This window comes from Pristiophorus japonicus, chromosome 10 (genome assembly GCF_044704955.1).
Source record: "Pristiophorus japonicus isolate sPriJap1 chromosome 10, sPriJap1.hap1, whole genome shotgun sequence".
NCBI classification, from domain to species: Eukaryota; Metazoa; Chordata; class Chondrichthyes; family Pristiophoridae; genus Pristiophorus; species Pristiophorus japonicus.
In genome coordinates, this window is record NC_091986.1 from 171,550,623 (window position 1) to 171,574,264 (window position 23,642).

At 44.4% G+C, this 23,642-nt stretch overlaps 1 protein-coding gene across 3 annotated transcripts in view; it reads left to right on the forward strand.

Annotated features, from left to right (window-relative positions):
- The window catches only part of LOC139274850 (relaxin receptor 2-like), a 294,506-nt gene extending 271,430 nt beyond the window's left edge, over positions 1-23,076 (forward strand). For all 3 annotated transcript variants that reach the window (XM_070891552.1, XM_070891551.1, XM_070891553.1), the window contains one exon: positions 22,276-23,076. In XM_070891552.1, the coding sequence (XP_070747653.1) occupies positions 22,276-22,523 (248 nt within the window). In that variant the 3' untranslated portion in view covers positions 22,524-23,076. The remainder of the gene's footprint in view (positions 1-22,275) is intronic.
- The last annotated feature ends 566 nt before the right edge of the window (positions 23,077-23,642 follow it).

Here is a 23,642-nt window from a genome sequence, read left to right on the forward strand (position 1 = left end):
GTGCAGGCTTGAAGGGCCGAATGGCCTACTTCTGCACTTATTTTCTATGTTTCTATGTTTTATACTCTATGCTTCTATTTATGAAGCCCAGGATCCCGTATGCTTTTATAACCACTTTCTCAACTGCCCTGCCACCTTCAATGATTTGTGTACATATAACCCCAGGTCGCTCTGTTCATGCACCCACTTTAGAATTGTACCCTTTAGTTTATATTGCCTCTCCTCGTTCTTTCTACCAAAATGTATCCCTTCACACTTTTCTGTGTTAAATTTAATTTAATCTGCCACATGTTTGCCCATTCCACCAACCTGTCTATGTCCTCTTGAAGTCTATCACTAGCCTCCTCAATGTTCACTGTACTTCCAAGTTTTGTGTCATCGGCAAATTTTGAAATTGTGCTCTGTACACCCAAGTCCAAGTCATTAATCTATATCAAGAAAAGCAGTGGTCCTCGTACCAACCCCTGGGGAGCAGCACTGTGTGCATCCTCCTGTCCGATAAACAACCATTCACCACTACTCTCTGTTTCCTGTCACCTAGCCAATTTCATACCCATGCTGCCACTGTCCATTTTTTTGCATGGGCTTCAACTTTGCTGGCAAGCCTATTACGCGGCACTTTATCAAACGCTTTTTAGAAGTTCATGTACACCACATCAACCGCATTGCCCTCATCAACCCTCTCTGTTACCTCATCAAAAAACACAATCAAGTTAATTAAACATGATTTGCTTGTAACAAATTCACATTGGCTTTCCTTAATTAATGCACACTTGTCCAAATGACTGTTAATTTTCTCCCGGATTATCATTTCTAAAAGCTTCCCCACTGCCGAAATTAAACTGACTGGCCTGTAGTTGCCAGGTTTATCCTTACACTATTTTTTGAACAAGGGTGTAACATTTGCAATTCTCCAGTCCTCTAGCACCACCCCCGTATCTAATAAGGATTGGAAGATTATGGTCAGTACCTCCACAATTTCCACCATTAGTTCTCTCAGCATCTTAGGATGCATCTCATCTGGTCCTGGTAACTTATCTACTTTAAGTGCAGCCAACATTTCTAGTACCTCCTCATAAAGTGAGAGGAAATCCTATAAAAAATGAGTTCAACTGTCTGTATAGCAATGCACACAGTGTCCGTAATAAAACGGGAGCTCGAGACAATCATGCATTGCGAGGAACCAGACATAGTAGGAATTACTGAGACATGGCTACAGAAAAATCAGGACAGGAAATTAAACATTGCAGGGTATAACATATTTAGAAAAGATAGAGAGGGGAAAAGGGGAGGTGGAATAGCTGTACTTATTAGGGATACCATAATAACAGTAGAAAAAGTGACACAGCTATCTGCAAGACAAATGAATAGAAATAAAAGATAACAAAAGGGATTTCAACTACCCCGATATTAATTGGATAGAAGAGGTAGGTAAAGAGGATAAGGGAATGGAGTTCCTACAATGTGTACAGGACTTTTTTCTAACCCAGTATGTAAAAAGCCCAACAAGGGAGGATTCACTATTAGATATAGTAGTAGGGAATGAACCAGAGCAGATAAGAGAAGTAAAAGTAGGGGAACGTCTAGGCAATAGTGACCATAATATAATACATTTTAAGATGATAATTGAGAAGGACATAAGTATGACAAAAACTAGGGTAATAGATTAGAGAAAAGCTGATTTTGAGGGGCTGAGAATAGAACTTGGGAAAATAAAATGGACAACAATATTGGCAAACAATGATGTAGAATAGCAATGGGAAACATTTAAAACGGTGTTCAACAGTTTGCAGGAACAATATATTCCGCTGAAAGGAAAGAACAAACTAAACACTAATGAGAGTCCATGGATGAATAAAGCCATAAGGGAACAATTGAGGGTAAGGAAAGAGGCATACATTATGTACATAGAGAGCAGGGGAGTGCATGATAAGGGAGAATATGAAGAGATTAGGAGAGAAGTCAAACAAACAATTAGGAAGGCAAAGAGGAACTATGAAATTAAATTATCAAGGAACATAAAACAAAATAGTAAAATATTTTACAGACAAATCAATAAAAAAAGGAAGGTTGGGATGGGAATAGGGCCATTGAGGGATAGACCGGATAATACCACAAGTAACGATGGAGAGATAGCAGAAATATTAAATAATGTTTTTCCTTCAGTATTTACCAGGGATATAGAACGGGTGGACAAGACATTGTATGATGAGTTTAGTAATGAGATAAGTGCATTTAAAATAAAAAGAGGGGATTTATTAAGTAAACGAATCAAACTCAAAGAGGATAAAACCCCATGTCCGGATGGATTGCATCCACACATTTTAAAAGAATGTAGAGAAGATATAGTCGAGGCATTACTACACATATTTAATCATTCATTAGAAAAAGGTGTAGTGCCAGAGGACTGGCGGAAAGCTAACATAATACCCATATTTAAGAAGGGGGCTAGAACATGTCCAGGGAATTCTAGACCAGTCAGCTTAACATCAGTGGTTGGGAAAAATAATGGAATCCCTACTAAAGGAGAAAATAGAAGAACAAAATATAGTAATGAATAGTCAGCATGGATTTCAAAAGGGAAAGTCTTGCTTGACCAACCTCATTGAATTTTTTGAAGAGGTAACAGAGAGAGTAGACAATGGTAATGCAGTAGATGTCATTTATCTAGATTTTCAAAGGGCCTTCAATAAGGTATCCCAAAATAGACTGATGAACAAGGTTAGAGGATGAGGAGTCAGGGGACAAGTAGCAGAATGAATAGCTAGTTGGCTTCAAGACAAAAAGCAGAGAGTAGGGGAAAAGATAGCTATTCACAGTGGCAGAAGGTGGGTAGTGGTATTCCACAAAGATCAATGCTGCGACCACTGTTGTTCACAATTTATATTAATGATTTAGACTTTGGAATCAAAAACACAATTCCTAAATTTGCAGATGACATCAAATTGGGGGGGATAGTCAATACTGAGGAGGATTGCAATAAATTATAGGAGGACATTAATAAACTTACAGAATGGGCATATAATTGGCAAATTAAGTTCAACACAGATAAATGTGAGGTATTACATTTTTGTAGGAAGAATAGGGAAGTCACTTATTACTTAGCGTGCCAATCTCCTCCCCATCCAACTCACCCCCAGCCCCCACCCCGCGCTGACCCTGTGGATGCAGGCATTGGGGCAGCCATTACCAACCCTCTACGCATCTCCCTCCAGAATGTCCATTCGTTTGTGAACAAGGCCCTTCCCATCCATGAGCTTATCGTGGATGATGGTATCGACATCATGGCCCTGATGGAAACCTGGTTGACGGGCGATGACAGCTTACCCTTAAATAAAGCCTCGTCGCTTGGCTATACCTTCCACCACTTACCTTACTCAGACTGCCATGGTGGCGGTGTGGCTCACATCAGCAAATCACACATTGGTCTGTCCTTCTACTCCTCTGGCATGTTCTCCTCCTTTGAGCATCTCTCACTATTCTCACCTGTCATTTAAAATTCTCATTCTCTCCCGCTCACCCAAGTACCATAACAATTGCATTACTGATATTTCTTCACTACTTTCCTCCTTCAGCCTCTGCGCCGAACAACTTCTCATCCTCAGTGATTTCAACCTCTATCTCATTTCATCATGCTCTCTCTCCTCTGAGATCATGAGCATCCTGTCCTCCCTTAATCTCTCCCTCCATGTGAACTCCCCAACCCATATTCACGGCCAGCCCCTTGACCTTGCCATCTCTGTGGCCTCGCTACTCGCATTGTGTCAATCACAGACAAGGCCATCTCCGACCACTTCCTCGTATCGCTCTCCACCCACATCCCCCCCACCCCCTCAAACCTACCTCCTTCTGTGTCCTCCTCTGGAAAAAAACTCTCTCGTGACTCTCTCTTATAACTGCACTTATCAACTCCCAACTGTCCAGCCTTTGGTCCCCCACTCACCATGACATCTCTACAGCTACTGATCTGCTCAATCACACCATCACCACCTCTAATCCCTGTTAAAACAATTACTCTCTTTCACCCTGGCCGTTCCCCCTGGTACAGCCCTGAACTTGGCTCTCTTAAGTCCAAGGGACGTAGACTTGAACGGATATGGCGGACAACTGGTTTAGCCATTCACCGCTAGATCTGGCTGGACCACATAAAGCACTATCAGATAATGATCGTGTCTGCCAAAATCACTCACTATTCCAGAATCATTCTGCAATTTAAAGATATACCCCGGCTTCTATTCTCCACTACTAACCGTCTTTTTAAACCTTCTCCCCAGTCTCCACCCTCACCTCTGACAATAAGCGTGAGGAGCTCATGGACTTTTTTGTCTCTAAGATTGAGACCATCCATTCGGACACCTTTGCTTCTTCCCTTCCTTCCCCTAGCCCACCGGGCCAAATTTCCTCTAAGGAAACCCCCTGCCCTAGACCTGACTTCACAACTGTCTCCAGTTTTTCTCCGATCTTTCCTCATGACCTTTCAGAGCTCATCCTGTCCATGAGACCCACTTCCTGCCCCCTTGACCCTATTCCCACCAAAGTGCTGACCACCCAACTTCCTTTTCTGGCTCCCATGTTAGTTGACATTGTTAGCTATTCTCTCTCCTCAGGTACTGTCCCCCTCTCCCTCAAATCTGCCATCATTACCCTTTCCTCAAAAAAAAACCCTCGCTCCCTCCATCCTTGCAAACTACCACCCCATCTCCAACCTCCCTTTCCTCTCCAAAGTCGCCTCCAAAATCCATGCCCATCTTTCCCGCAATTCCATGTTTTAATCCCTCCAAACTGGTTTCCGCACCTGCCACAGTACCAAAATGGCTCTCATCAAAGTCACAAATGACATCCTTTGTGACTGTGACAAAGGCAAACTAACCCTCCTCGTCCTTCTTGACTTGTCTGCAGCCTTTGACATGGTTGACCACTCTATCCTTTTTCAAAGCCTCTCCACCGTCGTCTAGCTGGGTGGGACTGCACTTGCTTGGTTCCATTCATATCTATCTAATCATAGCCAGAGAATCACCTGCAATGGCTTCCCTTCCTGCTCCCGCATCACTACCTTTGGTGTTCCCCAAGGATCTATCCTTGGCCCCTTCTTATTTCTCATCCACATGCTGCCCCTTGGCAGCATCATCCAGAAACACAGCATCAGTTTCCACATGTACGCTGATGACACCCAGCTCTACCTCACTACCACTTCTCTCGACCCTTCCACGGTCTCTAAATTTTCAGACTGCTAGTCCGACATCCAGTTCTGGACGAGCAGAATTTTTCTCCAATTGAATATTGGAGAATCCATTGTTTTCAGTCCCCGCCACAAACTCCGTTCCCTAGCCACTGACTGACTCTATCCTCTCCACAACTTCTATCTGAGGCTGAATCAGACAGTTTGCAACCTTGACCCTGAAATGAGCTTTCAACTACATGTCCACAGCAGAATTAAGACTGCTTACTTCCACCTCCGTATCTTCACCCATCTCCACCCTTACCTCAGCTCATCCGCAGCTGAAGCCCTCATCCATGCCTTTATTACCTCTAGACTGGACAATTCCAACGCACTCCTGGCTGGCCTCCCACATTCTACCCTACGTAAACTAGAGGTGATCCAAAACTCGGCTTCCCATGTCCTAACTCGCACCAAGTCCCGCTCATCCATCACCCTTGTGCCCACTGACCTACATTGGCTTCTGGTTAAGCAATGCCTCGATTTCAAACTTCTCATCCTTATTTTCAAATCCCTCCATGGCCTCACCCCTCCCTATCTCTGTTATCTCCTCCAGTCCAACAGCCCTCCAAGATGTATGCACTCCTCTAATTCTGCCCTCTTGAGCATCCCTAATTTTAATCGCTCAACCATTGGTGGCCATGCCGAGGCCCCAAGCCCTGCCTAAACCTCTCCGCCTCTCTACCTCTCTTTCCTCTTTGAAGATGCTCCTTAAAACATACCTCTTTGATCAAGCTTTTGTTCACCTGCGATAATTTCTATTTATATGGCTTGGTGTCAAATTTTTAACTCCTAATACTCCTGTGAAGCGCCTTAGGACGTTTCACGACATTAAAGGCAAGTTGTTGTTTTTGTTGTTGGAGGTTACGAGTCCCGGTAGGGTCAGGAACAAAGTGAACTCGGCATACAAATACACATCACTAAAAGTTGCGACATAGGTTAACAAGGCCATAAAAAAAAGCAAAGGAAACTTTAGGGTTTATTTCTAGCTGTATAGAATTGAAAAGTAGGGATGTTATGCTAAACCTATATTGAACCTTGATTATTCCACACAGAGCACTGTGTACAGTTCTGGTCGCCATATTATAAAAGGGATATAAAGGCACTTGAGAGGGTGCAGAGAAGATTAACAAGGATGATACAAGGTTGGTGAGGCGTGAGTCCGGGGTTGGAGGCCTATAAAAGGCTGCGAGAGGCGTCGGGAGTTCGTTGGTGAGGCGTGAGTCTGGGGTCGGAGGCCTATAAAAGGCTGCGAGAGGCGTCGGGAGTTCGTTGGTGAGGCGTGAGTCCGGGGTCGGAGGCCTATAAAAGGCCGCGAGAGGCGTCGGGAGTTCGTTGGTGAGGCGTGAGTCCGGGGTCGGAGGCCTATAAAAGGCCGCGAGAGGCATCGGGAGTTCGTTGATGAGGCGTGAGTCCGGGGTCAGAGGCCTATAAAAGGCCGTGAGAGGCGTCGGGAGTTCGTTGGTGAGGAGTGTGTCCGGGGATCAGCAGAGGCCTATAAAAGGCGTGCTTGTGCAGCTACAAGGAGAAGGCAAAAAAGAAGTAGAAAGAAACAGAAAGGTGACGTCACAGCCTAGGGGGTAAGTGATTGGCTGGTGATTGGTGAGTAGTTTTTCTTTTTCTTTTTATATTAGTCAGCAACTTTTAACATTGTTGTTGCCAATTTAAGTGTATCTAAGGGTTAAGTCATGGCAGGAGAGCTCGGTCGGGTGTTATGCTCCTCCTGTACCATATGGGAACTCAGGGACACTTCCGGTGTCCCTGGCGACTACGTGTGCGGGAAGTGTATCCGCCTCGAGCTCCTGACGGGTCTGCGTTGCGGAATTGGAGCTGAGGGTGGATTCACTCTGGAGCATCCACGATGCTGAGAATGACGTGAGTATCACGTGTAGTGAGTTGGTCTTACCGCAGGAGAAGGGTCCACAGCCAGATAGGGAATGGAAGACCAGCAGGAAGAGTAGTGCAAGGAAGGTAGTGCAGGGGTCCCCTGTGGTCATCCCCCTGCAAAACAGATACACCGCTTTGAGTACTGTTGGGGGGGATGACTCATCAGGGGAGGGCAGCAGCAGCCAAGTTCATGGCACCGTGGCTGGCTCTGCTGCACAGGAGGGCAGGAAAAAGAGTGGGAGCGCGATAGTGATAGGGGATTCAATGGTGAGGGGAATAGATAGGCGTTTCTGCGGCCGCAACCGAGACTCCAGGATGGTATGTTGCCTCCCTGGTTCAAGGGTCAAGGATGTCTCGGAGCGGGTGCAGGACATTCTGAAATTGGAGGGAGAACAGCCAGTTGTCGTGGTGCACATTGGTACCAACGACATAGGTAAAAAAAATAAGGGATGAGGTCCTACGAAACGAATTTAAGGAGCTAGGAGCTAAATTAGTAATCAAAAGTAGTAATCTCGGGATTGCTACCAGTGCCACGTGCTAGTCAGAGTAGGAATCGCAGGATAGCGCAGATGAATACGTGGCTTGAGCAGTGGTGCAGCAGGGAGGGATTCAAATTCCTGGGGCATTGGAACCAGTTCTGGGGGAGGTGGGACCAGTACAAACCAGACGGTCTGCACCTGGGCAGGACTGGAACCAATGTCCTAGGGGGAAGTGTTTGCTCGTGCTGTTGGGGAGGAGTTAACCTAATATGGCAGGGGGATGGGAACCAATGCAGGGAGACAGAGGGCGACAAAAAGGAGGCAAAAGCAAAAGACAGAAAGGAGATGAGAAAAGTGGAGGGCAGAGAAACCTAAGGCAAAGAACAAAAAGGGCCACTGTACAGCAAAATTCTAAAAGGACAAAGGGTGTTAAAAAAACAAGCCTGAAGGCTTTGTGTCTTAATGCAAGGAGTATCCGCAATAAAGTGGATGAATTAACTGCAAATAGACGTTAACAAATATGATGTGATTGGGATTACGGAGACGTGGCTCCAGGATGATCAGGGCTGGGAACTCAACATCCAGGGGTATTCAACATTCAGGAAAGATAGAATAAAAGGAAAAGGAGGTGGGGTAGCATTGCTGGTTAAAGAGGAGATTAATGCAATAGTTAGGAAAGACATTAGCTTGGATGATGTGGAATCTATATGGGTAGAGCTACAGAACACCAAAGGGCAAAAAACGTTAGTGGGAGTTGTGTACAGACCTCCAAACAGTAGTAGTGATGTTGGGGAGGGCATCAAACAGGAAATTAGGGGTGCATGCAAGAAAGGTGTAGCAGTTATAATGGGTGACTTTAATATGCACATAGATTGGGCTAGCCAAACTGGAAGCAATACGGTGGAGGAGGATTTCCTGCAGTGCATAAGGGATGGTTTTCTAGACCAATATGTCGAGGAACCAACTAGCGGGGAGGCCATCTTAGACTGGGTGTTGTGTAATGAGAGAGGATTAATTAGCAATCTCATTGTGAGAGGCCCCTTGGGGAAGAGTGACCATAATATGGTGGAATTCTACATTAGGATGGAGAATGAAACAGTTAATTCAGAGACCATGGTCCAGAACTTAAAGAAGGGTAACTTTGAAGGTATGAGGCGTGAATTGGCTAGGATAGATTGGCGAATGATACTTAAGGGGTTGACTGTGGATGGGCAATGGCAGACATTTAGAGACCGCATGGATGAATTACAACAATTGTACATTCCTGTCTGGCGTAAAAATAAAAAAGGGAAGGTGGCTCAACCGTGGCTATCTAGGGAAATCAGGGATAGTATTAAAGCCAAGGAAGTGACATACAAATCGGCCAGAAATAGCAGCGAACCCAGGGACTGGGAGAAATTTAGAACTCAGCAGAGGAGGACAAAGGGTTTGATTAGGGCAGGGAAAATGGAGTACGAGAAGAAGCTTGCAGGGAACATTAAGGCGGATTGCAAAAGTTTCTATAGGTATGTAAAGAGAAAAAGGTTAGTAAAGACAAACATAGGTCCCCTACAGTCAGAATCAGGGGAAGTCATAACGGGGCACAAAGAAATGGCAGACCAATTGAACAAGTACTTTGGTTCGGTATTCACTAAGGAGGACACCAACGACCTTCCGGATATAAAAGGGGTCAGAGGGTCTAGTAAGGAGGAGGAACTGAGGGAAATCTTTATTAGTCGGGAAATTGTGTTGGGGAAATTGATGGGATTGAAGGCCGATAAATCCCCAGGGCCTGATGGACTGCATCCCAGAGTACTTAAGGAGGTGGCCTTGGAAATAGCGGATGCATTGACAGTCATTTTCCAACATTCCATTGACTCTGGATCAGTTCCTATGGAGTGGAGGGTAGCCAATGTAACCCCACTTTTTAAAAAAGGAGGGAGAGAGAAAACAGGGAATTATAGACCGGTCAGCCTGACCTCAGTAGTGGGTAAAATGATGGAATCAATTATTAAGGATGTCATAGCAGCGCATTTGGAAAATGGTGACATGATAGGTCCAAGTCAGCATGGATTTGTGAAAGGGAAATCATGCTTGACAAATCTTCTTGAATTTTTTGAGGATGTTTCCAGTAAAGTTGACAAAGGAGAACCAGTTGATGTGGTATATTTGGACTTTCAGAAGGCTTTTGACAAGGTCCCACACAAGAGATTAATGTGCAAAGTTAAAGCACATGGGATTGGGGGTAGTGTGCTGACGTGGATTGAGAACTGGTTGTCAGACAGGAAGCAAAGAGTAGGAGTAAATGGGTACTTTTCAGAATGGCAGGCAGTGACTAGTGGGGTACCGCAAGTTCTGTGCTGGGGCCCCAGCTGTTTACATTGTACATTAATGATTTAGACGAGGGGATTAAATGTAGTATCTCCAAATTTGCGGATGACACTAAGTTGGGTGGCAGTGTGAGCTGCGAGGAGGATGCTATTAGGCTGCAGAATGACTTGGATAGGTTAGGTGAGTGGGCAAATGCATGGCAGATGAAGTATAATGTGGATAAATGTGAGGTTATCCACTTTGGTGGTAAAAACAGAGAGACAGACTATTATCTGAATGGTGACAGATTAGGAAAAGGGGAGATGCAACGAGATCTGGGTGTCATAGTACATCAGTCATTGAAGGTTGGCATGCAGGTACAGCAGGCGGTTAAGAAAGCAAATGGCATGTTGGCCTTCATAGCGAGAGGATTTGAGTACAGGGGCAGGAAGGTGTTGCTACAGTTGTACAGGGCCTTGGTGAGGCCACACCTGGAGTATTGTGTACAGTTTTGGTCTCCTAACTTGAGGAAGGACATTCTTGCTATTGAGGGAGTGCAGCGAAGATTCACCAGACTGATTCCCGGGATGGTGGGACTGACCTATCAAGAAAGACTGGATCAACTGGGCTTGTATTCACTGGAGTTCAGAAGAATGAGAGGGGACCTCATAGAAACGTTTAAAATTCTGACGGGTTTAGACAGGTTAGATGCAGGAAGAATGTTCCCAATGTTGAGGAAGTCCAGAACCAGGGTCACAGTCTGAGGATAAGGGGTAAGCCATTTAGGACCGAGATGAGGAGAAACTTCTTCACCCAGAGAGTGGTGAACCTGTGGAATTCTCTACCACAGAAAGTAGTTGAGGCCAATTCATTAAATATATTCAAAAGGGAGTTAGATGAAGCCCTTACTACTCGGGGGATCAAGGGGTATGGCGAGAAAGCAGGAATGGGGTACTGAAGTTTCATGTTTAGCCATGAACTCATTGAATGGCGGTGCAGGCTAGAAGGGCTGAATGGCCTGCTCCTGCACCTATTTTCTATGTTTCTATGATACCAGAAATGCAAGGGTATACAGAATCAGGAAAGGATGAGCAGGCTGGGTTTCTTTTCTCTTGAAAAAAGAAGGCCGAGGGGTGACCTTAGAGAGGTTTTTAACATTATGAAAGATTTTGATAGAGTGGATACAGAATGTTTCCACTTGTGGGGAAGAGCATAACTAGAGGTCATCAATATAAGATAGTCACCAAGAAATCCAATAGGGAATTCAGAAGAAATTTATTTACCCAAAGAGTGGTGAGAATGTGGAACTCGCTGCCACAGGGAGTGGTTGAAGCGAATAGTATCGATGCATTTAAGGAGAGGCTAGACAAGCATATGAGGGAGAAGGGAATTGAGGGTTATGCTGATGGATTTAGATGAGGAAAGACAGGAGGAGGCTCAAGTGGAGCATAAATGTCGTCATAGACTGGTTGGGCTGAATGGCCTGATAGGATTACATAGGATATGCGGCATACAATCAATTTTTAATCCATCCAGTATCTCAACTACGTCCTATTTCTTTGGCAGCATCTTCTTGGTAAAGACAAATGCAGAAGATGCTTTGGAAAAGTATCTATGATTATCCAACCAATGTGACTCTAATACTATCTTCGTATGATACAGTCCGTACCGCTTATAGCGGCTGTATTGTGCTAACTTGATTTGCCCGTTATATGTATTGGACAGTTGTTTATTTATAACCCGTACAGTACTACAGATGAATAATTTCCTCACTTTTGTTTCTATGCCACCTGAACATTAAAGTAAAAAGTATTACACAATATTCACTTGTTGCATGCAAAACTTGACGTGTTCCTTTTTGTGTGAGTAAATGACGGGAACTGAAAGAGCAAACTATCGACATAGAATTATTTAAATCAAGAAGTACTGAAAGTAAATGTGGCTTTTGAATAATACCTTAGCATGTGAAGTCCTCTATTAACAACTAATTAAAAAATATCTCAGGCTTGAAAGCTGACCCTGTTCACGCATTTTTGAAGCACTGTGTTCTCAATTTCTTCAAACACTACACATGTGTGGTAGCATGGCCAAGCAGTCTAAGGTGCTGGATTTAAGCTCCATATAAATACAAGTTCTTGTTGTTCATTGGCAGTATGTGACGAGTGGTGTACCCCTGGGATTTGTATTGGGGCATCATATATATTAATGACTTGGATGAAGGAATAGAGATGTACATCCATAATAAGTTGTATGGGAAAAAGGAAGTTCGAAAGGGACACTGACTAAGACAGTGAACAAAACTTTCTCGGATGGATTTCAATTTGCGGAAGTGTGAGGTCATCTACTTTGGATCTGAGAAAGACTACGAGTCCACTGACAGAATTTGTGATGCTGTTCACTTTCTTGACCAAACATCTCTGAGTTAGATAGATTTTTATTAGGTAAGGGTATCAAGGGATATGGAGCAAAGGTGGAGTTGAGGTGCAGACCAGCGTAGCAAGCCCGAAGGGCTGAATGGCCAATTCCTGTTTCTATGTTCCTCTGGATGTCCCAATCGGCTTCACAGCCAGTTAATTACTTTTGAAGTGTAGTCACTATTGTAATGTAGAGAAACACAACAGCTAAATTGCACACAGGAAGGTCCCACAACCAGCAATGACATAAATGACCAAGTATTCTGCTTTAGTGATGTTGGCCAGAACACATCCCTTGCTCTGCTTTGAACAGTACCACAGTACATCTGAGAGTACAGGCAGGGCCACAATTTAACATCTCATCTGAAAGATAGCATCTCCAACGCTGCAGCACTACTGCGCTAGTCTTTCTCAGATCCAAAGTAGATGACCTCACACTTCCATAAATTGAAATCCATCTGAGAATGTTTTGTCCACTATCTTAGTCTGTGTCCCTTTATAACTTCCTTGTCCCATCCACACAACTTACTGTGGATGTACAATTCTATTCCTTCACCCAAGTCATTAATATATATGATGTAAAGCTGAGGCCCCAGGACAAATCCCAGGGGAACACCACTTTGTCACATACCACCAAACAGTAGTAATGAGGTTGGGGACAGCATCAAACAAGAAATTAGGGATGCGTGCTATTGTGTTCCTAACACAGATGAGGCTGCACACAGGGAGGTTAAAGTAACAGTGACCTCAGTCTTTAATAAGACACTCCAGAGTGAGGAACAGGCCTTAGAGGCCGGCTTATATACAGTGCTCCCGAGGGATGCTGGGATCCCTTGGGACTTCAGGGGATGAGCTTCCTGGTGGCGAAACATGGGAGTGCATGTTTTACAGATACACAACATCACTCCCCCGTCAAAGTCAAAGTGAAAACTATTTACAAGGTGAGGCGGTCGGGAGCTTTTCTTTCCCTGGTGGACCGCTTCGGTACAAATGTCTGTTCTGGTGTGTTGGCTGTGCCCTCGCTGGGCTGGCGTGTTGTTGGCCCTGCAGGGCTGCTAGGTGAGCCTGGCCTTGCTGGGCTGTTGGGCGTGATGGGTTTGATTTCCTGGTCCGGCGTGGTGTTGTTGATCTTTTGGCTGTGTGTTGTGGGCTCGAAGAAGGTGGTGTCTGCTGTGGGTTGTTCAGGGCAGTCTGTGAACCGCAGCCTCATTTGGTCCAGGTGCTTTCTGAAAATTTGTCCATTGTCCAGTTTGACTACAAACACCCTACTCCCTTCTTTAGCTATCACAGTGCCCGCGATCCACTTGGGACCATGTCCATAGTTTAGCACATACACAGGGTCATTCAGATCAAATTCCCGTGACACAGTGGCGCGACCATCGTTTACATTTTGTTGCTGCCGCCTGCTCTCTACCTGATCATGCAGGTTGGGGTGAACCAGCGAGAGTCTGGTTTTAAGTGTCCTTTTCATGAGTAGCTCAGCCGACGGCACCCCTGTGACCGAGTCGGGTCTCGTGCGGTAGCTGAGCAGTACTCGGGACAGGCGAGTTTGGAGTGAACCTTCTGTGACTCGTTTAAGGCTCTGTTTGATGGTTTGTACTGCCCGCTCTGCCTGCCCATTGGAGGCTGGTTTAAACGAAGCCGAGGTGACACGTTTGATCCCATTGTGGGTCATGAATTCTTTAAATTCGACACTGGTGAAACATGGCACGTTGTCACTGACCAGTATGTCAGGCAGGCCGTGGGTGGCAAACATGACCCTCAGGCTTTCAATGGTGGCGGTGCTTCCCGACATTATTTCACATTCAATCCATTTTGAAAAAGCATCCACCACCACCAGGAACATTTTACCGAGAAACGGGCCCGCATAGTCGACATAGATCCTCGGCCATGGTCTGAAGGGCCAGGACCACAAACTTAGTAGTGCCTCTCTGGATGGGTTGCTCAACGGAGCACATACGCTGTATTGCCGTACACAGGACTCTAAGTCACAATTGATACCGGGCCACCACATGTGGGATCTGGCTATCGCTTTCATCATTACTATACCTGGGTGTGTGCTGTGGAGATGCGAGATGAACGTCTCCCTGCCCTTTTTAGGTAGCACTACGTGGTTACCCCACAATAGGCAGTCTGCCTGAAGGGACAGCTCGTCCTTTCGCCGCTGGAACGGCTTGATTGGCTCTTGCATTTCAACGGGGATGCTGGTCCAGCTCCCATGCAGTACACAGTCTTTTACTAGAGACAGCAGTGGATCTTGGCTGGTCCAAGTCCTAATCTGGCGGGCCGTGACAGATGATTTATCATTTTCAAATGCTTCCATGACCATCAACAAGTCTGCGGGCTGCGCCTCCATCAACAAGTTTGCCATTTCCACCCCCGTGGTGGGCAATGGTAGCCGACTGAGAGCATCCGCACAGTTCTCGGTGCCTGGCCTGTGGCGGATGGTATAGTTATACGCTGATAACGCGAGCGCCCACCTTTGTATGCGGGCTGAGGCATTAGTATTTATCCCCTTGCTTTCAGTGAACAGGGATGTGAGGGGCTTGTGATCGGTTTCCAGCTCAAATTTGAGGTCAAACAGGTACTGATGCATTTTCTTTACCCTGAACACACACGCTAATGCCTCTTTCTCAATCATGCCGCAGGCCCCCTCAGCCTTAGACAAGCTCCTGGAAGCATAGGCAACAGGTTGCAACTTCCCCGCAATGTTCGCTTGTTGTAATACACACCCGACTCCGTACAACAACGCGTCACATGCTAGCACAAGTCTTTTACATGGGTTATAAAATACAAGCAGCTTGTTGGAGCATAAAATGTTTCTGGCTTTCTCAAAAGCAATGACTTGGTTTTTTCCCCATACACAGTTCTCACCTTTGCGCAATAAAAGATGTAGGGGCTCGAAAAGGGTGCTTAACCCCGGTAGGAAGTTACCAAAATAGTTGAGGAGTCCCAGGAACGGCCGCAGCTCCGTGATGTTCTGTGGCCTGGGCACGTTCCTGATAGTCTCTGTCTTGCCGTCTGTGGGCCGAATGCAGTCCGCCGCGATCTTTCTCCCCAAAAACTCCACTTCTGTTGCCATGAAGACGCATTTCGAACTCTTCAGCCGCAGCCCTATGCGATCCAGTCACTGGAGGACCTCCTCCAGGTTTTGTAGGTGCTCGGCGGTGTCCCAACCCGTGACCAATGTGTCGTCCTGAAAGACCATCATGCCTGGTACCGACTTGAGTAAGCTCACCTTGTTTCTCTGGAAGATCGCTGCAGCTGACCGAATTCCAAACGGGCATCTGTTGTAGATGAACAGTCCCTTGTTGATGTAGGTGAGGCCCTTCGAAGACTCCTCTAGCTCCTGCGTCATGTAGGCCGAAGTCAGGTCGAGCTTGGTGAACATCTTGCCTCCTGCCAGCGTCGCAAATAGGTCATCTGCCTTAGGTAGCAGGCATTGGTCCTGTAGCGAGCAACGATTAATAGTTACTTTATAATCGCCGCAAATCCTGACCGTGCCATCACTTTTGAGTACTGGAACAATCGGGCTGGCCCACTCACTGAATTCCACTGGGGAGATGATGCCCTGTCATTGCAGTCTGTCCAGCTCGATTTCCACTCTCTCCCTTATCATGTGAGGTACCGCTCATGCCTTGTGGTGAAAGGGTCATGCCTCTGGGACCAAGTGAATCCGCACCATCGCCCCGAAAAAGTTTCCAATGCCTTGCTCAAAAAGGCAAGGAAATTTGTTCAGAACCTGGGTACCTGAGGCCTCATCGACATGTGATAGTGCTCGGATATCATCCCAGTTCCAGCAGATTTTGCACAGCCAGCTCCTTCCAAGTAGTGTGGGGCATCGCACGGGGCAATCCAGAGTGGCAGTTCATGCACTGTGCCTTCGTAGGTGACCTTACCCATGGCGCTGACCAGGACAGTGATAAGCTCTTTGGTGTACGTTCTCAGTTTCGTGTGGATAGGGCTCAGGGCTGGTCTGAATGCCTTGTTGCACCATAGTCTCTCAAACATCTTTTTACTCATGATGGATTGGCTAGCGCCAGTGTCCGGTTCCATGGCTACTGGTAAGCCATTCAATTTTACTTTTAGCATTATAGGTGGACATTTCGTCGAAAATGTGTGCACCCCGTGTACTTCAGCAACTGCCTCCTCTCTCTCAGGCTCGAAATTGCTTTGATCCACCATGGACTGATCTTCCTCTGCCACGTGGTGGTTAGCAGGTTTTGCAGAGCTTGCAGCTTGTTTGCAAGCTCGTTGGAGGTGCCCCATTGTTCCACAGCTCTTGCAAACATACCCTTTGAAGCGGCATGAATAGGCTGAATGGAAGCCTCAACAACGCCAACAAGGTGTGAATTGCCTTGCTTTGGGGACTCTGAGTCATCTGGGTCACCTGAGGCCTGCTGGCAGTTGCAGACTCTTGGGTTCTGCCCTGTACATTTCTGCTCGCAAACACAGTTCTAGTTAATTTATGAACATTGCTAGCACTTGTGTGCTGACAGATTTGTTTGGTGTTATCACTGGTGGACATAAACGCCTGTGCTATTGCAATGGCCTTACTGAGGGTCGGTGTCTCTACAGTCAAAGGTTTTCGTAGGACGGTCTCGTGGCCAATGCCAGTACATAAAAGTCTCTGAGCATTTGCTCCAGGTAGCCATCAAACTCACATTGTCCTGCAAGTCGCCTTAGCTCGGCGACGTAGCTCGCCACTTCCTGACCTTCAGATCGCTGGCACATGTAGTACCGATACCTCACCATCAGCACGCTCTCCCTCGGGTTAAGATGCTCCTGAACCAGTTTACACAGCTCCTCATACAACGTATCTGTGGGTTTCACCCGAGTCAGAAGATTCTTCATGAGGCTGTAGGTCGGTGCCCCACAGACTGTGAGGAGGACCGCTCTCCTTTTTTCAGCGCTTCCTGCTCCGTCCAGCTTGTTGACTACAAAGTACTGGTCTAGCCATTCGACATAGGCTTCCCAGTCCTCACCCTCCAAGAACTTCTCCAGGATGCCCACAGTTTGCTGCATCTTTGCGTTGGATTCATATTCTCGTCGCCAGTTATTGTGTTCCTAACACAGATGAGGCTGCACACAGGGAGGTTAAATAACAGTGATCTCAGTCTTTAATAAGACACTCCAGAGTGAGGTACAGGCCTCAGGGGCCGGCTTATATACAGTGCTCCCAAGGGATGCTAGGATCCCCTGGGACTTCAGGGGATGAGCTCCCTGGTGACGGAACATGGGAGTGCATGCTTTACAGATACACAGCACATGCAATAAAGGTACAGCAGTTATAATGGGTGACTTTAATCTACATATAGATTGGGCTAACCAACTGGTAGCAATACAGTGGAAGAGAATTTCCTGGAGTGTATTAGGGATGGTTTTCTCGACCAATATGTCGACGAACCAACTAGAGGACTGGCCATCCTAGACTGGATGATGTGTAATGAGAAAGGACTAATTAGCAATCTTGTTGTGCGAGGCCCCTTGGGGATGAGTGACCATAAAATGGTAGAATTCTTTATTAAGATGGAGAGTGACACAGTTAATTCAGAGACTAGGGTCCTGAACTTAAGGAAAGGTAAAATCAATGGTATGAGACATGAATTGGCTGGAATAGACCGGCGAATGATACTTAAAGGGTTGACGGTGGATAGGCAATGGCAAACATTTAAAGATCACATGGATGAACTTCAACAATTGTACATCCCTGTCTGGAGTAAAAATAAAACGGGGAAGGTGGCTAACAAGGGAAATTAAGGATAGTGTTAAATCCAAGGAAGAGGCATAAATTGGCCAGAAAAAGCAGCAAACCCGAGGACTGGGAGAAATTGAGAATTCAGCAGAGGAGGACAAAGGGTTTAATTAGGAGGGGGAAAATAGAGTATGAGAGGAAACTTGCTGGGGACATAAAATCTGACTGCAAAAGCTGATGTAGGTATGTGAAGAGAAAAAGATTCGTGAAGACAAACGTAGGTCCCTTGCAGTCAGAATCAGGTGAATTTATAATAGGGAAGAAAGAAATGGCAGATCAGTTGAACAAATACTTTGGTTCTGTCTTCACGAAGGAAGACACAAATAACCTTCCAGAAATACTAGGAGATCGAGGATCTAGTGAGAAGGAGGAACTGAAGGAAATCCTTATTAGTCGGGATTTTGTGTTCGGGAAATTGATGGGATTGAAGGCCGATAAATCCCCAGGGCCTGATAGTCTGCATCCCAGAGTACTTAAGGAAGTGGCCCTAGAAATAATAGATGCATTGGTGATCATTTTCCAACAGTTTATCGACTCTAGATCAGTTCCTATGGACTGGAGGGTAGCTAATGTAACATCACTTTTTAAATAAAGAGGGAGAGAGAAAACGGGGAATTATAGACTGGTTACCCTGACATCAGTAGTGGGAAAAATGTTGGAATCAATCATTAAGGATGAAATAGCAGCGCATTTGGAAAGCAGCAACAGGATCGGTCCAAGTCAGCATGGATATATGAAATGGAAATCATGCTTGACAAATCTTCTAGAATTTTTTGAGGATGTAACTAGTAGAGTGGACAAGGGAGAACCAGTGGATGTGGTGTATTTGGACTTTCAAAAGGCTTTTGACAAGGTCCCACACAAGAGATTGATGTGCAAAATTAAAGCACATGGTATTGGGTGTAATGTACTGGGGGTAATGTGGATAGAGAACTGGTTGGCAGACAGGAAGCAGAGGGTCGGGATAAACGGGTCCTTTTCAGAATGGCAGGCGGTGACTAGTGGGGTGTCACAGGGCTCAGTGCTGGGACACCAGCTATTTACAATATACATCAATGATTTAGATGAAGGAATTGTGTAATATCTCCAACTTTGCAGATGACACTAAGCTGGGTGGCGGTGTGAGCTGTGAGGAGGATGCTAAGAGGCTGCAGGGTGACTTGGACAGGTTAGGTGAGTGGGCAGTATAATGTTGATAAATATGAGGTTATCCACTTTGGTGGCAAAAACACGAAGGCAGAATATTATCTGAATGGCGGCAGATTCGGAAAAGGGGAGGTGCAACGAGACCTGGGTGTCATGGTACATCAGTCATTGAAAGTTGGCATGCAGGTACTGCAGGTGGTGAAGAAGGCATATGGTATGTTGGCCTTCATAGCTAGGACATTTGAGTATAGGAGCAGGGAGGTCTCACTACAGTTGTACAGGGCCTTGGTGGAATATTGTGTTCAGTTTTGGTCTCCTAATCTGAGGAAGGACATTCTTGCTATTGAGGGAGTGCAGCAAAAGTTCACCAGACTGATTCCCGGGATGGCAGGACTGACGTATGAGGAGAGAGTCGATTGACTGGGCCTGTATTCACTGGAGTTTAGAAGGATGAGAGGGTATCTCATAGAAACATATAAAATTCTGACAGGACTGGACAGGTTAGATGCAGGAAGTATGTTCCCGATGTTGGGGAAGTCCAGAACCAGGGGTCACAGTCTTAGGATAAGGGGTAAGCCATTTAGGACTGAGATGAGAAGAAACTTCTTCACTCAGAGGTTTGTTAACCTGTGGAATTCTCTACCGCAGAATGTTGTTGACGCCAGTTCGTTGGATATGTTCAAGAGGGAGTTAGATATGGCCCTTACGGCTAAAGGGATCAAGGGGTATGGAGCAAAAGCAGGAAAGTGTTACTAAGGTGAATGATCAGCCATGATCTTATTGAATGGTGGTGCAGGCTCGAAGGGCCGAATGGCCTACTTCTGCACCTATTTTCTATGTTTCTATGTTTCTATACTGCCAATCAACAACAAGAACTTGCATTTATAGAGCCTCTTTAACATAGTGAAATGCCCCAAGGCGCTTCACAGGAGTATTATGCATTAAAAATTTGACACCGAGCCACATAAGTAAAAATTAGCGCAGGTGACCGAAAGCTTGGTCAAAGAGATATGTTTTAAGAGAAAAGAGAGGTAGAGAGGCAGAGAGATTTAGGCAAGGAGTTCCAGAGCTTGGGGCCTAGGCAACAGAAGGCACGGCCACCAATGGTTGAGTAATTACAATCAGGGATGCTCAGGAGGGCAGAATTAGAGGAGCGCAAACATCTCTGGGGAGGTTGTGGGGCTGGAGGAGATTACAGAGATAGGGAGGGGCGAGGGCATGGAGGGATTTGAAAATAAGGATGACAATTTTGAAATTGAGGCATTGCTTAACCGAAAGCTAATATAGCTCAGGGAACACTGGGGCGATGGGTGAGCGGGACTTGGTGCGAGTTAGGACATGGGCAGCTGAGTTTTGGATCACCTCTAGTTTTCGTAGGGTAGAATCAGAGAACAACCCTTTATCCCGACTCTCTGATTCTTAACTCCCAACTGATAACCAAACAATGTCTCAAGGTTAGCTCCAATTTCATGCGCCCTCATATTTGCTACTATTCTATTGCATGGAACTTTATCACATGGGTTCTGGAAGTCCATATGGACAACATCTATGGAAACTCCCCTATCCACCATACTGGTGACTGCTCAGAATATTCAATTAGATTAGTCAGATCCTTCACAAATCCATGCTAACTCTCTTTGATCAACTGATACTTGTTCAAGTGTTCAGTCACTCTGTCTCTGATGATAGATTCCAATAACTGCTCCATAATTGATGTTAAATTGACAGGTCTGTAGTTAACTGATTGCTCTCTCCCTCCCTTCTTAAAAAATAAGATGACACTTGCAATTTTCCAATCCAAAGCCACCATTCCTGAATCTCGAGAGCTTTGGAAAATTTTAACTAATGCACCTGTAATTTCCTCACCTGATTCTTTTAAAACCCCGAGGTTATGAAAGGTACAATATAAATGCAAGTTCTAACTTTAAAAGTCAATGGCCCAGAAATTCCGGCCTCTCCAGGTCTGTTCAGAATGTGTACGGACCCGGGAAGGCATTGGAAAAGCCGGTTTTCAGCAGACATGCGCTGAAAACCGGCTTTTCCGGTCTGTCAAGCTCCAGCTTGACAGACCATCTGCATATCGGGAGCGAGGACTTTTGCATGGGCAAGATTGCGGTATTTACCCATACCTTGCCAGCAAATGTCCTCAAAACTCTTGCGCCTGATAAAAGCAGGCGCATAGCCTATTTTTACAGGCGTAAGAGTTTTATAACACACTTAAAACATAAAAAATAAAATTTATAAAACACATTTTATTTTTTAAAACCCTGCCCACTACGTTAAATTTAGTTTAAACCATAATTAAAATAACTTTTTAAACTCGAGGGGGAAAAAAAAATTCTCTAAGATATTTCTTAACTTTAATTTCAATAATTTTAATTATGTGAAGTGTGTTTTTTATTTTTTATTTGGTATTATTGTATTTGGATTTTTTTCTCAATTAATAGCAATGAGAACTCATAGATACGGAGTTCCCATTGCTATTAATTGAAAATACTTTACCTGATTGGTTGAGCAGTCAAACGTGACTGCATCTTCTGCATGAAAACCTGGAGAATGGGAGCACGCTTTGCAGCGCAGGAAGAGAAGGCCTCCGCACCGCAATCGCAGGCTGCTCCGGGACCACCAAGCACTTTCGGAAAAATTCTCCAGTTGGAGGCGTTCGTCCGGAAGAAGCATCCGTCCGGAATTTCAGGGCCAAAAATTGTTACAAAGTACACCAGAGCCACTTGCTGGTATTGAATGGTACTACTAACTATTAATTGAAATTCGAATGCCACAACTCACTATGCAAATATATCAACAAACTGGTGAAAATTATAATAGCTTTCTGTGGTTGTTTAAAAATCTATTTTTGAAGTAAGCTTTCACTAATTTTAGTCTTTTAATCAAAGTTTGGGTTTATTCAAAAAATATAAACACAACATTGGGTTGACTCTCTAAAGAAATTATGGATGGCCTTTAGTTTTACTTTGTATCAATATTTGCAATGTTGAGATTATTTTGTTATTTTCCGAAGTAAAAACAGTATTTCAGTCTATCAATATTGTTTAAATTATTCTTATTGGTGTTTGCTTGATATTTCAGGAACAATTACATCATGGGTAGTTATATTCATACTCCCAATAAACAGTGCCTTGAACCCAATTCTCTATACGCTCACAACCAGTTTCTTCAGAGAAAAGATGAAACTATTTCTTTGCAAACATCATCAAAGTAATGGAAATAACGTGTGGACAGAGAGTTCTTCAAGACAGTCAACTTCATCAGTTAAACTTGGATTTTTAAAAAGGGTATCTGCAGTTGAAAATGTAATGAATTCAAGACATCACTGACACTGTGGAACATTCTTACCATCAAGTATGGAAGCATAGTTTACAAGGAAAGCACAAATTGGATTATTCAGGAGGTCACTGAATACAGTAATTGTTGCCTGTTTTTTGAGAGTGTGCCTTCACTATTACAGTTCTAAATTTGCAGAATTTGCAGAAGGCAAGTGTCTTTGGTAGCTATGTAGTAGTTACTACCTGAAAATAGTTTCTCGTAAAGCTTTAAATACAATGTTGCTGATTAGTATTATTCTCTTTGAGAAGTTCTGCAGAAGCAACAAAGGAAAATGAAAATACTATTTTAACAAGAGTAATTTTAAATTCAATTTGACTGTGCTTTGTTATTTCGTGAAATTCTTGTTAAAATGAGTAGGCAATGTAAAAGAATGGGAAGCCTATGCTACAGTTATTCACTTGTGAAATGTTGCACCAAGTACAATGTTTTATTTGTACCCCACAGAGCATCAACAGCTCTGAGGAATTACAGGCTCTTTCAGCTAGCCATTTTTCTAGATTTTTAGCACAAAAACTAACACTAATATTACATAATGAAGCCACTCATAACTTTCTGTTTGTAATATTAACCCTGCACTGCTAAAATAAACACTAACTTTAAACATTTTAATTCTGATCACACTTTCCTTTTTTCATTATTCTCCAGGCTTTCCCATTCTCTTTCTTCTATTTACTTTATTTTTCCTTTATTTCTAATTTACCTTCATTTATCTATTCTGTGCCTTTTTTATTCCTAAAAATACTTAAAATGACCACTTATCTAGTTTCCTTTACCTCTTAGGCTTCAATTTTACAGATGAGAATCAGAGGGAAGAAAGTAGCATCCGATTGGATCCAAAATATCCCTCATAGTTGTTTTGTTAACCAATTGAGGCCCAGAAGATTGGCTTGCTTCTGTGTAAAAGCATCAAATTAGGAAACACAACCTTATCATGTTATTTCATCTGTGGTATAGCAATCTAATGGTTAAAAATTATAAACAATCCTAATACATGGATTTTTTGAAAAATGCATCCCAATTATCAAATGATTTCTGCATTTATAATGTTTCTTTTCAAAGAGATAATTATCCCAAATTTTGGTGGGAGTTCCGATGGTCTGAGCTTCAGC